The 24,309-nt window shown below is 39.6% G+C and overlaps 1 protein-coding gene across 1 annotated transcript; it reads right to left on the bottom strand.

Annotated features, from left to right (window-relative positions):
• Positions 1-19,949: 19,949 nt before the first annotated feature.
• LOC107772913 (NEDD8-conjugating enzyme Ubc12-like) lies at positions 19,950-23,480 on the bottom strand. The gene is made up of 6 exons (XM_075236942.1): positions 23,337-23,480; positions 22,168-22,278; positions 20,782-20,890; positions 20,542-20,620; positions 20,330-20,446; positions 19,950-20,249 (listed from the first exon to the last, which is right to left on the bottom strand). The coding sequence occupies exons 2-6, from the start codon at positions 22,271-22,273 to the stop codon at positions 20,112-20,114; spliced, it is 549 nt and encodes a 182-aa protein (XP_075093043.1). The 5' UTR covers positions 22,274-22,278; positions 23,337-23,480; the 3' UTR covers positions 19,950-20,111.
• Between the last annotated feature and the right edge of the window lie 829 nt (positions 23,481-24,309).

Raw genomic sequence — 24,309 nt, 5'->3', positions numbered from 1 at the left:
AATCCATTCAGATGAGCACCGCCAATCACTGATGAAAATCTTGAATGAGGCCCATGTTCCCGACAAGATCTCGGTAAACCATCTGGAAAAGATAGCCAACAAGATTTTTGAAGTAAACAGAGTCACTTTTTCCGATGATGAATTGCCGGTAGAGGGTACTGAGCATAACAAAGCCCTTTACCTTACAGTGAAATGCGAGGATTCCATGGATACCCGGGTATTGGTTGACAATAGATCAAGTGCGAACATTTGTCCTCTCTCCACTCTAAGAAAGCTGAAAGTAGAAGATGAAAGGATCCATAAAACAGTATATTTGTGCGGGGATTTGATACAGACAGGAAATAGTTGTGCACGGCGAAGATAATTTGTGCGCTCACCGCAACACCATTGTGCCATTCATTGAAGTGGAAGATGACAAGGGACCATGGGTCTACTAAGTTTCTAATGCAATGTCAGTCGAGAAAGTTCCAGAAGGGGAGTGTATCCCAAATTCGAAGATAAACGCCGCATCAGTCATGGTAGCATATGAAATGTTGAAGAATGGTTCTGTACCAGGAAAGGGTTTGGGGTCAGATCTGCAAGGCATCATACAACCCGTGCCTCTTCCTAAAAACTCGGGAACATTTGGTCTGGGATTCAATCCCACAGCCACAGACATAAAAAGAGCCAGGAAATTGAAATAGAGGGTATGGGTCCTTCCAAAGCTGGTCCCACGTCTTTCCAGATCATTTGTCAAGTCCGGGACAAGGAGTCGCCCAGTGACAGCAATTCCCAGTTCTGTGATTAATCCTGACAAGGAGTTGATTGAAAGATTTGAAAAGTTGTTCGACAGTGTGAACATGGTGGAAATTGGAGAGGGTTCTAGCAACGCGGAAGTACAATTTATCCGGCCAAAAACAAAGCTTATTAATTGGAAGGCTACTCCTCTCCCTACTCGGAAGGAGTCTTGGTAGTTTGCTTTGATTTTCCTTTAAGTTTGTACGGATTATTCCAGGGTTGTAATCCAGATTTCATTTTATCAGTCTGTTTGAGTGTGCAAACCTTGTTATCTTTTATCATTCAATGAAATACAATTTCCCTTTTTTCATCATTGCTGATGGTTTTTCTTTTGTTTTTGTTTTCTTTTCTATACAGTTCTTTTTACGCTGGTTCTAATGACATGGCATGCATAAGGAATCCTCAGCCCAGTATTAAATATCAATCTGACTCCGAAATATTAGTTCAAGAAGTAGATTGTGATTACGAATCAGAATACGAGGATAAGGATGAATCCTTCGAAGAGATTAGTAAGGAATTAATTCACTTCGAAGAAAAACCCAAACCCAACCTGAATGACACAGAAGCCGTCAATTTAGGAGATACAGACAATGTCCGAGAGACTAAAATAAGTGTCCACCTCGAGCCAAAAATCCGGGAAGAGTTAATCAAAGCACTCATCGAGTACAAAGATGTTTTTGCATGGTCATATGACGACATGCCGGGTTTAAGCACTGATTTAGTAGTCCACAAATTGCCCACTAATCCAGCATTCCCTCCCGTCAAGCAAAAGTTAAGGAAATTCAAAACTGATATGAGTGTGAAGATTAAAGAATAAGTTACCAAGCAGTTGGATGCGAAGGTTATTCGGGTCCCTCGATATCCTGTTTGGTTGGCTAATGTCGTGCCTGTACCGAAGAAGGATAGTAAGATCAGAGTATGCATCGATTACCGCAATCTCAACAAAGCAAGTCCGAAGGATAACTTCCCAATACCCAATATCCACATTTTGATCGATAATTATGCCAAGCGCGAGATTGGATCTTTTGTGGATTGCTATCCCGGGTATCATCAGATTCTAATGGATGAAGAAGATGCAGAAAAGACAGCGTCCATCACGCCATGTGGAACTTATTGCTACCGGGTAATGCCATTTGGTTTGAAGAATGCTGGGGCAACTTATATGAGGGCGATGACTACTGTATTTCATGATATGATACACAAAGAGATTGAGTTATATATAGATGATGTGATCATAAAATCAAAGCATCAGGCCGACCACGTCGGGGATTTGAGGAAATTCTTCTAGAGGCTTCGCAGGTACAACCTCAAGCTTAACCCCGCCAAGTGTGCATTTGGTGTTCCATCCGGAAAACTGTTGGGATTCATAGTCAGCCGGCGAGACATCGAGTTGGACCCATCAAAGATCAAATCCATACAAGAATTGCCACCTCCGAGAAACAAGACTGAAGTGATGAGTCTGTTAGGAAGGTTGAACTATATCAGCAGGTTTATCGCTCAGCTCACGATGACTTGTGAGCCTATTTTCAAGTTGCTGAAGAAGGACGATGCGGTCAAGTGGACTGATGAGTGCCAGGAAGCATTCGACGAGATAAAGGGATACTTGTCTAACCCGCCTGTGTTGGTACCACCAAAACCAGGGAGACCTTTGATTCTTTACTTGACTGTCCTGGAAAATTCATTTGGCTGTGTACTGGGGTAGCATGACGCCACCGACAGGAAAGAACAGGCCATCTACTATCTTAGCAAGAAGTTCACGGCTTATGAGGTTAATTATACTCACCTGGAAAGGACATGCTGTGCCCTAACTTGGGTGGCACAGAAGTTGAAACATTATTTGTCATCCTACACTACTTACCTCATTTCACGCTTGGATCCATTGAAGTATATCTTTCAAAAGCCTATGCCGACAGGAAGACTTGCGAAGTGGCAAATTTTGCTCACAGAGTTTGACATAATCTATGTGACTCGAACTGCGATGAAGAGTATGAGCCAGTGAGGACTTATTTTCCTGATGAAGAGGTAATGCATATTGATGAATTAGAACAGGCCAAAAAACCAGGTTGGAAACTTTTCTTTGATGGGGCTGCTAACATGAAAGGAGTGGGAATAGGAGCCGTGCTTATTTCTGAAATAGGACATCACTATCCTGTTACAGCTCAACTTCATTTTTATTGTACCAACAATATGGCTGAGTACGAAGCATGCATTTTGGGTTTAAGGCTAGCTGCAGACATGGATGTCCAGGAAGTCTTGGTCTTGGGAGACTCGGATCTTCTGGTACATCAAATTCAAGGAGAATGAGAAATACGATATCTGAAGCTCATACCATACCGACAATGCTTGCATGATCTTTTCCAATGGTTTAGATCAGTGGAGTTCAGGCATATTCCAAGGGTCCATAATGAGGTCACCGATGCTTTGGCTACCCTAGCGTCAATGCTGCACCATCCGGACAAAGCCTATGTCGATCCTTTGCACATTCAAATATGAGATCAGCATGCTTACTGCAACATGATTGAAGAATAATTTAATGGCGAACCATGGTTCCATGATATCAAGGAATACATCAGAATGGGGATATACCCAGTGCAAGCCACGGGGGATCAAAAGAGAATAATTCGACGGTTGGCAAGTGGATTCTTCTTGAGTGGAGGAGTTTTGTATAAAAGAACACCAGACCTTAGATTGTTAAGATGCATAGATGCTAGACAAGCTACGACTGTCATGTTCGAAGTACATTCAGGAGTCTGCGGACCACATATGAGCGGATATGTGCTGGCAAAGAAAATTCTCCGAGCAGATTATTATTGGCTCACCATGGAGAGAGATTGTATTATTTTGTGCGCAAATGTCATCAGTGCCAGATACATGGAGATTTGATTCATTCTCCTCCATCGGAATTGCATACAATGTCAGCGCCATGGCCCTTCGTCACTTGGGGCATGGATATCATTGGACCAATTGAGCCAGCAGCATCCAACGGGCATAGGTTCATTCTGGTAGCCATTGATTATTTAACCAAATGGGTTGAGGCCAAAACTTTCAAGTCTGTGACCAAGAAAGCAGTGGTCAATTTTGTTCACTCAAATATCATCTGTCGATTTGGAATCCCAAAGGTGATCATCACGGATAATGGTGCTAATCTTAACAACAATTTGATGAAAGAGGCATGTCAACAGTTTAAGATTACACACCGCAATTCTACCCCATATCGTCCCAAGGCGAATGGAGCAGTTGAGGCAGCCAACAAAAACATAAAGAAGATACTTTGGAAAATGGTAGAAGGTTCTAGGCAATGGCATGAAAAATTACCATTTACGTTGCTGGGTTATCGCACTACTGTCCGTACTTCAGTAGGGGCAACTCCTTATTTGTTGGTATATGGAACTAAAGCCGTAATACTTGCAAAAGTTGAAATCCCGTCCCTTCGGATTGTCGCTGAGGCTGAGATTGATGATGATGAGTGGGTCAAAACTCGTCTGGAGCAGTTGAACTTGATTGATGAAAAAAGATTGGCAGTTGTGTGTCATGGCCAGTTATATCAAAAGAGAATGGCAAGAGCATACAACAAAAAGGTACGTCCCCGGAAATTTGAAGTGGGCCAGCAGGTGCTGAAACGTATCCTTCCACACTAGGCTGAAGCGAAAGGCAAGTTCGCCCCAAATTGGCAAGGGCCATTCATTGTAACCAGAGTATTGTCCAATGGTGCCTTATGTTTAACAGATATCGAAGGAAAATGCATAGACATGGCTATCAATTCTGATGCAGTAAAAAGATATTATGTATGATTTCTTTGGTATAATTGTTGATTGTTTGTATTTGGCATTATTTCGAAGATTGAATTGACGAAGGCAATTTGTTTTACTATCTAAACACTTTACCCTTTGTTCCCCTTTTTGAGCCTTATTTATTTCTTTCATACCCCTCTTTTGGAATCAATAACGAAAAAGAGATAAAAAGAAAGAAAAGAAAAAGAGAAAAGAAAAGAAGTGAAAAAATATAACAACAAGGAAATTCAGGTGTGAACTACGTTTGACCTGATCCCTGTTAAGGGTACGTAGGCAGCTTCACGGCTCGGTCATAGTAAAATAAAATATCCCAAGATCCCTAAGCAAGAAACTGGGGCAGAGGTTGTATTTGTAATGAGGAATGTGATTCGAAAAGTTGTAATTTTAAACCCATATCAAATTATTTTAAGCCTCTGATACCCTTTCTTTCTAACCCCATCCAAAAGCCCACATTACGGTCCAAAGAAAGACCTTCTGATCAGTTTTTTGAGAGATGACGAGTCGAGCAAACAGAAGTGATTCATATAAGGGTAATACTCTGGTCCAAGTAGGGAAGTTAATGAAAATAAGAGAGTCTTATTGGTGAAAACCTTCACAGGCACCATAAGGCGACAAAAGTTGAGAGAAATAAAATGAGAGAGTCTTATCGGTGAAAACCTTCAGAGGCACCATAAGGCGACGAGAGTTGAGAGAAACGAGAGATTCTTATTAGTGAAAACCCCTCGAAGGGCACTATAAGGTGACAAGGAATTAAAAGGGGGCGAACGAGATAAGCTTGATGGAAAGGATCCGTCGAGACATCAAGCAGAATAAAGATGTTGTTTCGGCAAAAGAAGATGGGTTGCGGGACCTTTAAAATGCAAAGTATGGACATCAGAAAGATTGATTGATGTAAATAGACTGGGTTGATTAATCCAAAAATGCACGACATGACCATTGAGATCGGTTATACCATTCAGATAAGTTATTTTCTCTTCAAACAATTGTTCAGAAAGAATTTTCTTGTTCTGTCTTTCGAAGTCATCATTTTCCATTTCTTTTTTATCAATAGTAGTTTGTTTTTAAGAAGGATTTCAGAGCTAACTACCAGTTGCCAACATGGTGCAAGGTAAATGGGGATAAGACATGCGAGAATAATGTCATGGGGTGAGAAAGACGTCGTTGTAAGACCAAATGATGGATTGGTCTAAGATTTCGGGACAGTGTGGAGCAAAGGTGGAAAACAACAGTTGAGAAGTTGGTGAATACAGAATTATCAAGAAGGTCGAAAGTTATCGGCCAAGTTTCAATATGGTTGAATAACGCGGAGCATAGAAAAGAGCGAAAGGGAAAACCGTCCCCAACAGGAGCCTCCCCACGTTTTAAACTAACAAATTCTCTTTGATTTTAAGCAGGGACAGGAAATGTTATTGATGACAGAAAGACATGCCACAAGAAAGATTGTCAAACTTGGGAAGAAAATTTTCTTTCGTTTTGAAAATTTTCTGGAAGTCAGGTACCCACTTGGGGAAGAAGGAAGATATCACAAGTTTGGAGAAAAGTGGTATCCCCAGCAGTTTTTGGAAGAAGGCAAAACAAGTTTTAAAGAAAGCAATTTTGGGAAAAAGATAACACAAGTCTTAAGGGAAGTAGTTCCAGAGGAAGGAAAACACCAGCTTTAAGGGAAATAGTCTCTGAAGGAGGAAAATAACATACTTTTGAATGAAATACCGATGTTATCCCCAGCAGTTTTCAGAGGAATGAAACACCAGTTTTGAGGGAAGCAGTTCTGAAAGAAGATAATTCAAGTTAGAAGGAAAATGGTTCAGGAGGCAGGAAGGAACAACGGCAATAGAACACATTTTTAAGAAGTTGTTGAAGTCAGGAACCCGCCTGGAGAATGGACGTGTTATATTTTAAGAAGTTGTTTGAAGTCAGGAGCCCGCCTGGAGAATAGAGGTTGTTATATTTTCAAGTTGTAGTCGAAGTAAGGAGCCCACCTGGAGAATGGAGGTATTATCTTTAAGTTGTTTATTGAAGTCAGGAGCCCGCCTGGAGAATAGAGGTATTATATTTTAAGAAGTTGTTGAAGTCAGGAGCCCGCCTGGAGAATGGAGGTATTATATTTTAAGAAGTTTTTGAAGTCAGGAGCCCGGCTGGAGAATAGAGGTGTTATATTTTTGAAACACCAGTTTTGAGGGAAGCAGTTCTGAAAGAAGATAATTCAAGTTAGAAGGAAAATTGTTCAGGAGACAGGAAGGAACAACGGCAATAGAACGCATTTTTAAGAAGTTGTTGAAGTCAGGAGCCCGCCTGGAGAATGGAGGTGTTATATTTTCAAGTTGTAGTCGAAGTAAGGAGCCCGCCTGGAGAATGGAGGTGTTTATCTTTAAGTTGTTTATTGAAGTCAGGAGCCCACCTGGAGAATGGAGGTATTATATTTTTAAGTTGTAGTTGAAGTCAGGAGCAAGCCTGGAGAATGGAGGTATTATCTTTAAGTTGTTTATTGAAGTCAGGAGCCTGCCTGGAGAATTGAGGTATTATCTTTTTAAGTCGTAGTAGAAGTCAGGAGCCCGTCCGGAGAGCGGAGGGTTACAACAAAAATCCCCAGCATAAACTCAAGTGCAGAAGTCAAAAGAGAGGCAACAATGGTCAAAGGAAGATAATTCGCGTGTCGGAGGAGAAACAATTCGAATTTCACAAGAAAGAAAGAAACATCAGAAGAAACACAAGCCAACAAGAAAGCAAGGCAACAAGAGCAAGTTTGAAGATCTAGATAAGATTTTGTAATTCCTAGTTTAGTCTAGCTTCTTGTTTTCATTTACCATGATGTAATAAGGAGGTAAGTAAGCGGTAGAAGCAGTAGCAATAGCAGTAACAACAAAATTACAGCTCCATGGTAGTCCCCGCTACCAAAACTTTCCGAACTACATTGACCTGATTCCCTTTTAGCCTTCGAAGTAGAGGTTCGGTCAACTCTCTTTCAAAAATATGCTTCACACGGAGTATTCCAACGGGCAAAAATCGCTCGTATCCGCTCACTTTATCTTTGCACGAAAAACCCTAATGTTTTCGGACAAAGAGGGGCACCTGTGAGCACGTGATTTTTGCCCTATGAGAACTACTTCCAAAAATTCAAAATAAAATAATTTTCCTTTGTGTGCAATTTTAGGAATTCGCGTGGCATTTTTTTTTAGATAATTATTTGTATTTTGTCTGTGAATGTTTATTCTATTTTAATTAATGAAAAATACAAAAAATATATGTGTTGCATTTGCTTTTACGATTTAATTTTGCAATTTAGGATTAATTAAACAGTAATTTGTTTTACGAAAATAAAAAATCGAAAAAATAACGTACTTCGCATTTTTAGTGTCTAATGTCAAAATTGTGTGATTATCTTTGTATTTAATTTTGTGTGATAATTATTATTAAGGGTTAATTAGTATTTTCTAAGTTAATTTTGTCTTTACAATTTATTTTAGAATTTTTGGTAATTAGGAATTAAAAAGAAAATTAAAGAAAAAGAAGAAACAAGAGAAGAAGAGTTAAAAATCGGACTGGGCCAGTTTTAAAAGAAAAGTTCAGGCCCAATGTCACGCCCCATATCCCTGCCCAACCGGCCGATCCAAGAGACCATACCAAACGACACCGTTTCGTCGTCAATCAATCTCAACCGTTCAATCACCCAATCCATCGGTTCAAGATCCCTCTCCCATAACCCGTCTCTAGCCCGACCCACTTACCCCGAACCTTACCCGCCCCAGCTAAGCCTAAACGACCCCGTTTGGCTTAAGTGACTTAATCTGGACCGTTGGTTCCCATCATCCAACGACCCAGATTAATCAACTAATTTTGATATACCAAACACCCCCTCCACTCGTCTCTTCAGAGATCAAAACATACACCACCATACACCACCTCATTTCGCCGGCCGGAAATCGCCCACGGCGGCGGACGGTGGCCAAACAACCCCAAAATCACACCCCTGAACCACCAAACCATCCCCTCTCCGAATCCACGCTCATTTTTCTTCGAATCACCCCCGAGCCCCTCGAATCTTAGATTAAAGAAATCGACCCAAACCCTAGTTCATCCAAATCGACCCTAAATCAACGCCACATACCCCCCGTTACTCCTTTATAATGAATTCATCATGGATTCCTTTCGAATCGGACCAAAGTTCGTCGAATATCAAATCTAAGTTCAAGCCTTAGAACCCTAAATTGGGACCAGTGCATAAGGGGTCGTTCGTTTGGATTTCTTGGTTTATTCAAGTCTGTTTTAGCATAAAATAATGACGCATGTTTGTTCTCCAACAAGAACAAACGTTTGGCATTATGTTGTGTTAACTCAGCATGTCATTTCCCAATTTGAGCCTGGTCGGTGAGTTTATTTCCTAGTTTTGTTTATTCTGTTGTCAATCTTTCCCCGTCTCTTTTTCTTTTCTTTGGTCGTTTTTGGATTGAAACTCGACCAGTCCTCTGTTTTAGCATTTTGTTTATTCGACCATTTTGTTTATCAAGAACAAACGTTTGGCATTTTGTTTATTCTGTTGCCAATTCGCTATTTTGTTTGTCATAATATTTGGGGAATCTGTTCTTGGTCTCACAAGTCTGTATAGTCAGTTGTGTGAAACCCTGCCTTGTTTAATAATTTAGTAAGTCAAACTGGTTCATTTCGACTTAATAGAACTTGTTCATCCCATACTCGTGCGTATTGTTAAACAATCTTATGGGCAATTCAGTGTTGTCTTGTTTCTTTTGTTGTTGGAATAAAACACTGAATTGGTTAATCAGTTGAGTTTTGTGAATATGTTTGTTTTAGCTGTTGTTTGAATCTGTATCATGCTTGTTAGTCGGTTTAGGAAATTAGTTAATGAAGTTAAGGGTAAATCACTGAAGTGAAAGTGTTAAAATCAAGTGGAAACCCATTCTGGTTGTCAGGGCACGCCTGAGTTTTAAATTCATGCTGCCCATACACCTTTGAATTGAATAATGAAATTAGACACTTAGTAGTGGCTGTCAGGGAATATGATGGAAGAAATACATTTCTTAATGATCTAAGTGTTAAAACAGGCTGGAAAAGGGGTCTGTATTAGGGTATAAAATATAGGGCAGGCCTTAGAATAAGGGGGTTCAAACCTTAAGAGGGCTAAAAAGAGAGACAAAGTTAGGGGCGGAATTTCTTTTTTGAGAGAAGGGAGATCAGTCTTTGATCAGTTTTTTTAGAGAGTTAAAAGAGTTTAAAAGGTTCTGAATTTTGAGACCTTAGAAGTTTGAGAGAGGTTCTGCTTTTGGTTCCTCTCTAATCAGTCTTAGAGAGCAGTTTTGAGGATCCAAAAGATCAGTTTTATTGGAGGGCTTTTAGGATCAGTTTACAGAGGTTAAATTTAAAAGAATCTTTGAGGAGAGTTGAGGCCAGTTTTTGAGAGTTTTAAACAATCAGTTTCTTTTAGAGAGTGCTTGAGAGTTTAAGAACAGAAAACGAAAAGAAAGATACTATTTCATTGCATCCGTAGGTGTAATTCGAATTCTGGACAATGATTCTCATTCCTTTTGATTGCTTAAGTGGTTCAGTGGTCTACTGGTTCAGTTTTGGGTTTAATACAATCTTGGTTAAGTATGTTTGTCTTGGTATTTGTTGTTGTTGTTGGTTTACAACCTTTCTGGGTTTTTCTGGAGTATTGATTGAGTCGCTGCTGCTGGTGTATTGCTGTTGTATTGACTGCTACTAGCTTGTTTGTTGACCTCCTTCTCTTCTCATTGTATTGCCATTTTCAGGTATCCCTTGAATCCATAGAAGATGAGATATAGAAATATGTAAAGTTGTAATTACATGAAGCTTGATGAATGAATGATCTTTGGCCTTCAGTCTTCAATAACAACTTGTTTGGAATCCAGTTGCATAATGTGAAAGTAGTTAGTTTAGTCTGTTTCATCCTAGTACAAGTAGTGTATTCTGGGAATCATGTTGCTTTTTCTTTCTTATCTAAATATTTCTGGTATGTAAAGTTAATTGAATACTTGAGATACTGTGTATATGGACTATTAACCTATGCCTATTCTCTTCAATAGAATCGACTTAGTGTGGTTCAATTTTAGTATAGTCCAAGTATGGCACCCTGTTCTATAAAGTATTAAAACTGGAATATGATGGAGCCTAAAAGGTTAGGAAGAATGTCTATGTTCGTACTAGTAATTCCATGTATAATAGATGGTAGAAATGGTTTATACTTCATTGTTTAGTGTCAATAACCCTAGCCTGGATATCATATAGTCATAGTTCAGAAGTTGCATCTTCTAGCTTCAATATTGAGTTATTATGATTCGCCCACTAATTGCATATTGAAGGAAAAGATTGAGGCATTAGTGTAAGTTCGTTTGGTTAAAGTCTGAAATTTTTGGACCATGGAGATTGGGCTTGAATGCGTGGAAAACAAGCCCAAAGATTTCTAAGCCACAGAAGGGTCTCCTAGGGGAGATTAAAAGAACGTTGGGCTCTAGAACTGATCCAAGACTTCAAGCCCAAACGCTGGTGGCTGAAATGCCGGGTTGCTGCAATCGTGCACAAGCAAATTCATTATTTGGACTTGGCTGGAAGAATTCAATTCATAGTTCAACGTATTATAATTTAATACATAATTAACTAGGACTCTTTCTTTTATTTTAGAGACAAATAAAGTAGAGAATCATAGTTGCTCTTAGATTTGCCCTTTAAATAATGAACGAGATGAGCCTCGCCAAATAAAGTACCTAGATTGCGGGGCCCTCGTTAAATATATATAAAAATACTTAGATTTCGAGACGGGCCGTTTAGTAAATTTCCCGGCCTTTCCTAAAATAATAACGCGTTAGTCTATTTTAGGCGTGTATTTTAATAACATTACCTCCCCAAACTCGGGTGCGCATTTATGTGACCCAAATCTAAATCTCAACGATGTTAAAATATGTCAAAAACCATGGGTACATTTATGTGACATGGATCAAGACGTGTTTTAATGACGTTGCAATTCTCTTTTAAAATAATAATAATAAAAGCGATAAAAAGTTAAAATTTGCACATAGGTTCATAATTGTTAAAATCGGATAATTTAAGATGAATATAACAGTTGAGCGACCGTGCTAGAACCACGGAACTCGGGAATGCCTAACACCTTCTCTCGGGTTAACAGAATTCATTACTCGAAGTTCTGGTGCGCAGACTGTTAAATAGAGTCATTCTTTTCCTCGATTCGGGATTAAACCGGTGACTAGGAATACCATAAATCTACCAAGTGACGACTCTGATTCTTAATAATAAATCCCGTTTCGATTGTCCTTTAATTGAAAAAACTCCTTTTACGCCCCTGGGGGCGCAGGTAAAAAGGAGGTGTGACAGGGTTTTCATGGTGGAATTGGAAATTTAGGGTAGAACCTAAGAATATTAAAATTTGGGGATTTAGACCTCAAATTGAGGTCGGAGTCCAAAATCAATTGTATATTCGGGCTCGGGGTGAATGGGTAATCGGGTTTTTGTCTGAATTTTGGGTTTGGACCGATGGGCCTGGGGTCGATTTTTCAATTTTTGGGAAAAACACTTGGGAATTCATATTCATGCATTAGAATTGGTTTATTTAGTATTTATTGATGTTATTGAATTATTATGGCTAGATACGAGTGAGTTGGTGGTGGAATCGAGAGGTAAATTGGTGGTTGAGTGTTGGATTGCCCGTTGGCTTGAGGTAAGTGTTTGGTCTAACCTTGACTTAAGGGAATAGGAGTCCCCGACATATTTGCTATGTGAATTTTCATGTGTGTAGCGTATAGGTGTGGTGACGAGTACCTATGCGCCACCAAAATTACCATATTTAGTTGTTTCCCTTCCCCGTTTCCTATTATATCATTCCTTGTCTTAATTGCTACCTGCTTAAACTGTTTCTATGCTTTAATTGTTTTTTGCCATGAATGTCTCCATGTCTAATTGCTTTATATTAACTATTGCCCTCGTACTTGGAGTATTTAATTGTTTCATTTGTCCGTTTAGTTATATTGTTAGCTTGTATTGAGTTGTTGGTGCCTTATGGAGCACTTGGGTTGGTCTTGTTGTTTAGCCTTTATGGGTGAAGTTTGTAATCGTAATGATAACCCATTTACGAATCGAAGTGCAGAAATGTGGAAATTGATTTAACTTGTGAAATTCTTGGTATTTTCTCTTTGTGATTGGTGTTGATATATACATATGTTATGATCGGGTTGCACGCCGCAACAGGAGGAATAAGGGAGGAAAGTGATTGTCTGGTGGGATCGGGTTGCACGCCGTAACAAGGAGGATTAAGGGAGAATGTTGATACTATTATCATTGAATATTGACACTGTTATTGTTGGATTATTGATACTAATGTTGTTTATATGGTGGGATCCGGATGCACGCCACATCAGTTATGTTTCTCGACATGTATTTCTGTTGAAAGTCTATTACTAAGATATTGAAAAGCCCTCTAAGGATCAGTTATAGCTGAAAAGTAGTAGTACAGTTGGATTCCGGATTTATTTAACGTCAGTTATTGTTTATGTACATTCTGTATTTCCTTTCCATTTCGTATGAACTATTGTAGGATGTATATGTTGTATGCCCCACCGCAGCCTCGTCACTACTTCATCGAGGTTAGGCTCGACACTTACCAGAACATGGGGTCGGTTGTACTAATAATGCACTCTATGCTTCCTATGCAGATTTCGGAGCTAGTGGCTGATCAGAGTTCAAGGGTGTTGCCTCCATTCAGGAGAGCCAAGGTAGACCTGCAGTCGTCCACAAGCCCTGGCGTTCCCTTCTACCTTTATTGTATTCTGTTTTACTTTTCCTTCGAAATAGATGTATATTTTTCTTCAGACCATTACTTGTAGTAATCGTAGATAGTTTGTGAGTTGTGACTCCAGTTCTGGGTAGATGTTATTACGGATTTCGTTAATGTTCAAGTTATACTTTTAAATTATTTCTTCCGCATTTATTTTTGTTGAATTATCTTGTTAAGTTATATATACCTGAAAGATAAAGGAAAAAGGTGTAATAAACTGTGATGTTGGCTTGCCTAGCGAGTTCAATGTTAGGCGCCATCACGACCGCGAAGGTGGGAAATTCGAGTCTTGACAAGTTGGTATTAGAGCTCTAGGTTGCTTAGGTCTCACGATTCACGAACAAGCTAGGTAGAGTCTAAGGGATTAGTACGAAGACGTCTGTGCTTATCCCCAGAGGCTATAGTGTTTAGGAAAACATCATATCTATTCTTTCCTGTCGTGCGACTTGATTTCTCAATGCTAATTGAACTTCTACTCTGCTCTTTCACAGATGGTGAGAACACGTATCGGTTCATCAGCTGATCAACAACCCAAGCCCCTAGTGGAAACTCCTACGAGGGGTAGAGGATAAGGCCGAGGCCGTGCTAGAGGCTGAGGCAGAGGCAGGGCCCAGCCTAGAGCTCGAGCTGTAGCACCAGTGGCGGAGCCTCAGGTAGAGTTTGAGGATGAGGTTCCGGCCCAGACAGTTCCAGCATGTCTAGCTCAGGTCCCAGAGGGGTTCATCGCCACATCGGTACTTTAGGATGCTCTAGTCCATCTAGTGGGCCTTATGGAGAGTGTCACCCAGGCAGACTTACTTCCTGTAGCACCAACCATCTCTCAGGCTGGGGGAGAGGTACGGACTCCCACTACTAGCACTCCGGAGCAGATGGCTCCCCAGTTTTAGACTCCAGCAGCTTAGCCAGCAGGGGTAGTTCAGCCAGATATTGTGGTTCAGGCTGGTGATGGAGCAGCTATGTTTGCTGATGCTTTGTGGAGGTTGGACAGGTTCACCAAGCTTTTCACTACTATTTATGGCGGTACATCTTTAGAGGATCCCCAGGACTATTTGGATAGCTATCACGATGTTCTTCAGAACATGGGGATAGTGGAGACCAATGGGATCGACTTCGCTGCTTTTCGCTTATCATGTTCTGCCAAGAAATGGTGGAGGGATTTTTTTTTGGCTTGACCAGCTGGGTCACCTGTTTTGACTTGGTATCAGTTCTCTCAGCTATTTCTGGAGAAGTTTCTACCTATCACTCAGAGGGAGGACTATCGGAGGCAGTTTGAGCGTCTCTAGCAGGGTTCTATAACCGTCACTCAGTATGAGACCAGATTCATTGACTTGTCCCATCATGATATTCTTATACCTCCCACCGAGAGAGAGAGAGAGAGATATAGGGTGACGATGTTTATTGAGGGACTAGCTCTGCCTATCAGATTACAGATGGCTAAGGAGACCGAAAGAGAGATTTCTTTCCGGGATGCGACCAATGTATCCCGACAAGTTAAGGCAGTTCTATCTTAGGGGAGTGGTCCGGGGTCTGATAAGAGGCCTGGTCGGTTCAGTGGTGCCTCGTCTGGAGGCAAGGATTCTTTTGGTAGGTTCCATCCTCCCAGGCTATTTCAGTCAGCACTTCAGGCATCTCATGGAGCTTTGGGCGGGAGGGGATTGGGGGGGGGGGCGTGGTTCTTACGTCCCTCCTTCAAGACAACCAGCTCCTATCAGAGCACCTCCTCTTCAGAGCTATTATCATGGTCAGTCGGCCCGCCAGGGTCAGTGTCAGTTTCCTCAGCTGCAGCATTCAGGTGGATGTTTTGAGTGTGGTGTATTGGTTATATCCGGAAGGCTTGTCCGAGACTAGTGGGTGCTCAGTCACTCGGTATTCATTATTTGAGCGTATCAGAGATCGGCAATATGATGACCCTCATTTTCTTGTCCTTAGGGACACAGTGCGGCACGGTGGTGCCAAGCAGGTCACAGTTGGAGATGATGGAGTTTTGAGGATGCAGGGTCGTATTTGTGTGCCTAATGTGGATAGACTTCGTGAGTTGATTCTAGAGGAGGCCCATAGTTTCCGGTATTCCATTCATCCAGGTGCCGCTAAGATGTATGACAACTTGCGGCAGCATTATTGGTGGAGGAGGATGAAGAAGGATATTATTGCGTATGTAGCTCAGTGTTTGAATTGTCAGCAAGTAAAGTGCGAGCATTAGAGACCTGGTGGGTTGCTTTAAAAGATTGAAATTCCTGAGTGGAAGTGGGAGCGTATCACTATGTACTTCGTTGTTGGACTCCCACGGACTTAGAGGAAGTTCGATGCGGTATGGGTTATTGTTGATAGGCTGACAAAGTCAGCGCATTTCATTCCTGTGGCAGTCTCCTATTCTTCAGAGAGGTTAGCTGAGATCTATATTCGGGAGATTGTTTGTCTTCATGGTATGCCGTGTCTATCATTTCCAACAGAGGTACGCAGTTTACCTCGCATTTTTGGAGAACGGTTCAGTGTGAGTTGGGTACACGGGTCGAGTTGAGCACAACGTTTCATCCTCAAACGGACGTACAATCCGAACGTACTATTCAGATTTCGGAGGATATGCTCCGAGCATGTGTTATTGACTTTGGAAGTTCGTGGGATCAGTTCTTGCTATTAGTAGAGTTTGCCTATAACAATAGCTACCAGTTGAGCATTTAGATGTCTCCCTATGAGTCATTGTATGGTAGGTGGTGTCGGTCGCCGCTCGGATGGTTTGAGCCGGGAGAGTCTTGACTTTTGGGTACAGATCTAGTACAGGATGCCTTGGATAAGGTTAAGATCATTCAGGATAGGCTTCATACAGCTCTGTCAAGGCAAAAGAGTTATGTCGACCGCAAGGTTCGTGATGTGGCATTCATGGTCGGGGAGTTGGTATTGCTTCGGGTGTCACCCATGAAGGGCGTGATGAGATTTGGGAAGACGGGCAAGCTAAGCCCTAGATTTATCGGTCCTTTTAAGATTCTTAATCGAGTGGGAGAGGTGGCTTACAAACTTGCGTTGCTGCCGAGCTTATCAACTCTGCACCTAGTGTTTCATGTCCATGTTTCGGAAGTATCACAACGATCCATCCCACATGTTTGACTTCAGCACTATCCAGTTGGACAAGGACTTGACCTATGAGGAGGAGTCGGTAGCCATTCTAGACCGGCAGGCTCGTCAGTTGAGATCGAAGAATTTCCCTTCAGTTCGGGTGTAGTGGAGAGGTCAGCCTATTGAGGCAGCAACATGGGAGTCCGAATCCGATATGCAGAGCCGTTATCCTCATCTTTTCACCGACTCAGGTACTTTTCTATGTCCGTTCGAGGACGAATGATTATTTTAGAGGTGGAGAATATGATGATCCTAAAGGTCATCTCTTGTTTTAGAAGTTAAAACTGTGCTCCGAGGCCTTAAAAACCTCTTTTTATTTCACCTCGATTTTCATGCGCAGTCCGGGCGCGTTTCTGGAAAGCTGTTATGTGAATTTTTAGAAAATAATGAATTTGGCCTATAAAATTTGATAAAATTGACTTTGGTCAAAATATTTGGTAAACGGACCTGAACCCATGATCGGACGGTCCCGTAGGGTTCATAGTAAAATATGGGACTTGGGCGTATGCCCGAAATCGAATTCCGAGGTCCCTAGCCCGAGAAAACAATTTTTAAAGAAAATTATTTGCTGGAAAATATAAGGGCTTTTTGAAATGAAATGATGCGTATTATTGATGGTATCGGGCTCGTATTTTGGTTTTGGAGCCCGATACAGGTTTAAAATAATAATTAAGTTAAATCTGTGGAATTTGGTAAGAATCTGAAAAGATTTGATATAAATCGGGCCCTTGGTTGAGAAAATGGAAAGTTTGAGCTATCATATGAATTTCATGGGTTTTGGTGTAAAATCCATTGTTGTTAACGTTATTTTGGCGATTTGATCGCACGAGCAAGTCTTTAAGATATTTTTAGACTTGTATGCATGTTTGATTTATACCCCCGGGGGCTCGGGTGAGTTTTGGATAGGTTACGGAGTGTATTGAGACTTAGAAAATACTGGGACCTGAAAAGTTGCAGGTCTCTGAAACTGGGGGTCCGCGGACCGTGGTGGAACTACCGCGGCTGCGCAAGGGATATCGCTGCCGCAGTGGGATTTCACGGTCAGCGGTGGGCAAGGCCAAACTTCCGCGGCCGCGCTAGTTATTTCGCGGTCCGCGGTCCTTTTTCCGCTGTCATCGGTGAGGATCTGAGAGGGATATATATAAACGAGACTTTTCAGCTATTTATTTTTTCAAAACCCTAAACATAAGAGGTGATTTTTCAAACACACTTTCTTCCCCAAAACACAAGTAAGTGATTTTAAAGTCATTTCTTTCACTACTTAACTTCTTTTTACAAGATTTCATCCTAGAATCTAAGGTTTTTATGGTAGAGTTGGGAATTTAGGGTAGAACCTAAGAATATTATAATTTGGGGATTTAGACCTCAAATTGAGGCCGGAGTCCAAAACTAATTGTATATCCGGGCTCGAGAGTGAATGAATAATCGGGTTTTGGTCCAAATTTCGTGTTTGCACTGAGCGTGCCCGGGGTCGATTTTTAACTTTTTAGGAAAAACATTTGGGAATTCATATTCTTGTATTAGAATTGGTTTATTTAGCATTTATTGATGTTATTGAATTAATTATGGCTAGATACGAGTGAATTGGTGGTGAAATCGAGAGGTAAAATAGTGGTTGAGTGTTGAATTACCCGTTGGCTTGAGATAAGTGTTTGGTCTAACCTTGACTTGAGGGAATATGAGTCCCCGACTTATTTGCTATGTGAATTTTCATGTGTGTGGCGTATAGGTGTGGTGACGAGTACCTATGCGCTACCAAAATCACCGTGTTTAGCTGTTTCCCTTCCTCGTTTCCTATTATATCATTCCTTGTCTTAATTGCTACCTGCTTAAACTGTTTCTATCCTTCAATTGCTATTTGCCATAAATATCGCTATGTCTAATTGCTTTATATTAACTGTTGCCCTCGTACTTGGAGTATCTAATTGTTTCATGGTTCCGTTTAGTTATATTGTTAGCTTGTATTGAGTTGTTGGTGCTTTATGGAGCACTTGGGTTGGTCTTGTTGTTTAGCCCTCATGGGTGAAGTTCGTTATCGTAATGATAACCCATTATATGAGTCGAAGTGTAGAAATGTGGAAATTGGGTTAACTTGTGAAATTCTTGGTATTTTCTCTTTGTGATTGGTGTTGATATATACATATGTTGGGATTGGGTTGCACGCCGCAACAGGAGGAATAATTGAGGAAAGTGATTGTCTGGTGGGATTGGGTTGCACGCCGCAACAAGGAGTAATAAGGAAGGACAGGTGGGATCGGGTTGCGCGCCGCAACAAGGAGGAATAAGGGAGAATGTTGATACTGTTATCGTTGAATATTGACACTGTTATTGTTGGATTATTGATACTGATGTAGTTTATATGGTGGGATCGGGATGCACGCCGCATCTGTTATGTTTTTTAGCATGTATTTCTGTTGAAAGTCTATTACTGAGATATTGAAAATCCCCCTAAGGATCGGTTATAGCTTAAAAGTAGTAGTAGTATAGTTGGATTCCGGATTTATTTAACGTCAGTTATTGTTCATGTAAATTTTGTATTTCTTTTTCGTTTCGTATGAACTGTTGCAGGATGTATATGTTGTATGCCCCCCGTAGCCTCGTCACTACTTCGTCTAGGTTAAGCTCGGCACTTACTAGTACATAGGGTCAGTTGTACTGATACTTCACTCTGCACTTCCTGTGCGGATTTCGAAGCTAGTAGTTGATCAAAGTTCAAGGGTGCTGCCTTCAGTTCAGGAGACCCAAGGTAGACCTGCAGGCGTCCGCAGGCTCTGACGTCCCCTTCTACCTTTATTGTATTCTGTTTTTACTTTTCCTTCGAAACAGACGCATATTTTCTTCAGACAATTACTTGTAGTAATCATAGACAGTTCGTGAGTTGTGACTCCAGTTTTGGGTAGATGTTATTTCGGATTTAGTTAATGTTTAAGTTAAACTTTTAAATTGTTTCTTCCACATTTATTTCTGTTGCTTCATCTTGTTAAGTTATATATACCTGAAAGATAAAGGAAAAATGTGTAATAAACTATGACGTTGGCTTGCCTAGCGAGTTCAATATTAGGAGTCATCACGGTCCCGAAGGTAGAAAATTCGGGTCGTGACAGTTGCTAGTTTGGAGACTTCAAGGTAGCTGCTATGACGTCCGTAGACCTCGACTCTTTTTCCTGTTATTTTCTTCAGTACTGTTCTATTATTCAGACAATAGTACTAGAATTTTGGTTTATGTTGATATTTAATAGTGCTCATGTACTCGTTGACACCAGATTTTGTGATGGTTGTAGTAGAGTTTTAGTTACTTTTATCAGATATTTGTGAGATTTTCCGTTATTGAGTTTATTAAAACATGTTTTATTCAAATGTTTAGTTGTTACGTGATTGTCGGCCTGCCTAGCAAGTGTGTTAGGCACCATCACGACATGTTGGAATTTTTGAGTTGTGACAAAATTGGAAACAAATTCATGCATGCAGGGGTCTACAATTTCAGTCTCTTACATGAACTACCCTAACAAATTTCAAGTACAAACTTGAAATAACAAAAGAACAAAAAAGTGGCTTGGTGTCCTGCTTTGTGAGCTTCCCGTTTGTAGCATCAGCAAACAACATTCAACTGCATATTCCTATATGCAGCGATCATAGTATATGTTGCCTTTACCTCCTCCTTCCATTGTCGTCCTAACGTCGTACTCGAAATCCCCTGGTGTGTCTCTCAGCTGCTCAGCTGCTTCATGATTTAGGGGATCATCTGGATTTGGTTCCTGCAGAATTGGTTGCAACTTGTAGTTACACACATACTTCTAAAATTAATATCTTTACACCAGAAATTTTGTCAAAATACCGTGAACAAATGATATAAGCCATAGATTATTGCGTTGATATTAAGCACAGGTTTCCAGTCCTCTCGAAGAATGTTCAGACACACATTTCCTTCCACGTCAATATTCGGGTGGTAGACCTGCAAAAACAAAATCACCAGTGATAATCATAATCAATAGTAAGAGTCTCCGACACAATTATAGATATGATTAAACTATGTAAACCATTACCCACCTTGATCTTGCACTTAACCTTTGGAGCGTCATGAGGATAGAGCGGAGGAATTTGGAAAGAGAATGGAAATGTCCCACCCCTAAATACAGAGCAAAAAAAAAAAAAAAACGGAAATAATCTACCAATTCACCAAATGAATACCACCAAAGCAGAAAGGGATGAATTGATAGGAAAATTTACTTTCCCTTCCTTTTCTTTTGCCGCGAAACTGAGGGGAGCAGTTGTACAGAAATTACTTACATATAATATCCTTCATCAGGGATAATGGAGACTTCAAAGTACATGAGGTCATCTTTTCCGTTTGGAAATTCTATGGTACATGTTGGGGGTAGATTTAGCTCACTAATATCTACAAGAAAATATATACAAAATATTGTAATCATATCTCAATTCATTGGTGCGGAAACAACAGAACTTATATAAAAGAATTAGCTTTGGAAAAGAAAAATAGAGTACAAAAAGAAGTACAATTGGACGAAATTATGACTAGGTAATTGGGAATCGATCCATGTTTTTTTAAGGTAAATAACTCAATATTTAATTATGTGTATCATTCGCATCTTTTTGAAGCATAGGTATCAACGGATAATATTAGATAAATTCTAAAAAAATACATATATAAAACACATAATTTCGCAAAAAATCATGAATTCATATGCCCCATAATATATCTTATAAAACTGCCCCGGGTACTACTAATGTCATTATTTTAAATAATTTAGCGATGCTTGAAAACTCTACTACTAGTTCTTTTGATTGTACTGGTGCTAGTACTAGTACGAGTACGTTTCCTCATCTCTTTTTGCAGGATGATCTAACGCATGACCGTATGGGCACTACACAGTTGCGACTCCATTCAACTCATATGGCCAGCAGCAAAATTTTTTTGATTTAAATTCAGCATCAACTACTAGTACTACTCTGGGACAACCTTGTCTGCCTGTTGTAACATCTTTTTGTATTGGGGAACCATCAAGTTCCACCGCTTCCTGTAATGTCACTTAGTTCAATTAATACAAGCATCTTTTCCTACCCAAAAAAAAAAAAAAAAAACGTTTGCTCCCAATGGGAACTCCATGCACTCTGTTTTGCCTGCCTATTAATGAATAAATCTCATATTCCACCCAAAAAAAAGTGAAAATTATGACGTCATGACATCCGCAATTCATATAGCATAGTATCGTGAAATAGCACGAGCTAGCCAGTGTTCGGACTGATAATTGAAAAATAATCAGCGTTTGCAAATTCATTAAAAAATAGTCAATATTTTGCCGTAATACGGAAAGTTCCAACATTATATCCTGGAGATTGGTGCACCTGTATATGAATTTCCAGTATATTATGCTGGAACTCCAGCACACAGAAAGTTCGAGCATAATATATTGGAGAATGGAGCACCTGTGTATGAACGTCCAACATATTATGCTGCAACTCCAGCACACAGAAAGTTCCAGCATAATATACTGGAAATTGTAGCACATGTGTATGAACTTCCAGTATATTATACTGGAATTCCAACACACGGAAAATAACAGCATAATATATCGGAGATTGGAGCATCTGTGTATGAACTTCTCCTTAAACTTATACACTTGATCGCGAAATCAGTTCTAAAAAAGAACACACCTCTTTGAAGACGTAAATGTGTTGCAGTTTGCTCCTTAACTGGTGGTTTGTCTGCATTTGCAGCAGCTTCCATCTGCTTTTCCTTTGCTTTAATCAAATTAATCATGGTCCCTAAAACATATATTTATACCACAGATTAGAACCACTTGAGAAAGGAAATTTTTTTTATTGAGCTATGACTATTTATGCATTTTACTTACTGTTAGTTAGCTTAGCTTAGCGATCAATTAGTTAAATGTTAGTTTAGCTTAGCTGCCAATTAGTTGGCAATTAGTTAGTGGTCCATGTTGTAAGTAGAGGACCCCACTCATGTATATGTGTATTCAATTACTGAACTAAGTAATTACAGTGTTCATTTTCAGAAGTTTCTCTCTCTCTCAGCTTCTGTATTCTCTCCATGGCAGCTCAAGCTTGAGCTCAAGGTTCTCTGTGATTCTTTCCTCTTTACATGATTGTTTGAGGAACTGACTGCTCCTTTTCCTACACCTGTGAGTGTATATTGTGACAGCCAATCCGCCTTACACATTGCTAGGAACCCTGTGTTCTATGAGCGGACCATCATTCTGGAGTAATGTTGAAACAAGGGCAATTACTATTTCATTTAAGAAGTTCTTACGAGCATGTAGAAGATTCGTAAAATAAAGCTTCAAAATAATATATATTCTGGTAGTGGTCATCAACACATAGAAATATACACATTGATCCTACTTCCTTGCCTCTGGAACAATCTCACTAAGGTGATGGCACATATTTGTTTGAATTAATTCGGACATAGTTCTCCTAATTTGTTATTTACATGTCTAGAATCTTCATAAAATATTAGAGATCATAACTTTTTAAAGGTCAAAAAATTAAAAGTGATATTTCACCATTATTCATTTGATCTAACTAATTAATAGTCGACTGATCAAACCTATCCTTAGGTCGATCTAGTAATTGATTTTCTCATTTAGAAGTACTGAACATAAATCCGCGTTCTATTATGTATAAGGAATACTAATGTAAGAAAGGATAATAGCTAAACTTATCTCTATGATTGTTTTTAATTTAACATCTGTTTCAGTATACAATCTCACTCAGCGTCAATGAGAAGATCAAAAACATATAACCAATATTAACATCTAGCGATACACTAAGTATAACAACAACCTACGAGAGTTAAAACTTACTTGGGAGAATCAGAAGAACAAATAATCTTGGAAGTAAATTAGAAATAGGCCCGAAAGAGTATAATTCCTTATTTTGTTTCAAGGAATTATTTTATTCTGTTCTAAGTATTATTTTTTGTATTTTGTCCTCAAAGGGACAGATCAAAACATTCAGAAACAACCATCACAATTCACAAGTCACGACAGAGACGGCAATTTCCATGGTCAACGGGGACAGAGTAAATTGCATGTTTGCAACAAACCCCCTAAACTCCAGGTGGTAAGTTATCATTTTGGGTATTTCAATTCCTTGTCTTTTTCTTTTTTCTTTCTTACTTTCTTTTATTTGGCAATTGATTATATTTACAGAAGTACTACGTATTTCTTTCCCGGAAAAGACAACCAATTGAACGCAAAAATAAAGAACGTCAGAAAGAGAATTGAAAGCAATCTGTAACAGGCCTTTTTTTCTTTGGTCTCTGTTCTTTTGCTTATCGTACATTAGTAATTTGAAACGGAGAGCAACTAATGAAGCAGGTAAAATTTTGCACCGCGCATAGATTTTCTGTTTTAGTTTTATTGACATATAGAAACAAAATATTTGATCATGAGATTAGTTTTAAAAACTGTTTTACACGTACCTATCTATAATAAGTATGGATTGCTAGATTGAAAAGAAAGTACTCCATTAGTTTAAGTTTAAATGATATATCTTTCTTATTAGTCCGTTATAAAAAAGAATGACATAGTTTTATATTTGGAAACAATTTAACTTTAAATTATTTATTTACCCACTTTACTCTTATGATGTTACAAAATAATAAAAGAAGAAGAAGACGAAGAATATTACAAGAAAAGTAGAAAGAGAATTCTTATCGATTTGGGATGAATTACAATGGAATAGAACCCTCTATTTATAGAGAAAAAGGTGACTTAGTCACCAAGTAACAAACCCTAAAATTTCTCTAACATATAAACATTCACCATAAATAAA

This window comes from Nicotiana tabacum, chromosome 18 (genome assembly GCF_000715075.1).
Source record: "Nicotiana tabacum cultivar K326 chromosome 18, ASM71507v2, whole genome shotgun sequence".
Taxonomy (NCBI): Eukaryota; Viridiplantae; Streptophyta; class Magnoliopsida; order Solanales; family Solanaceae; genus Nicotiana; species Nicotiana tabacum.
Note: the sequence above shows the minus strand (reverse complement) of the source record. Positions and strands in the feature narration are given on the sequence as shown.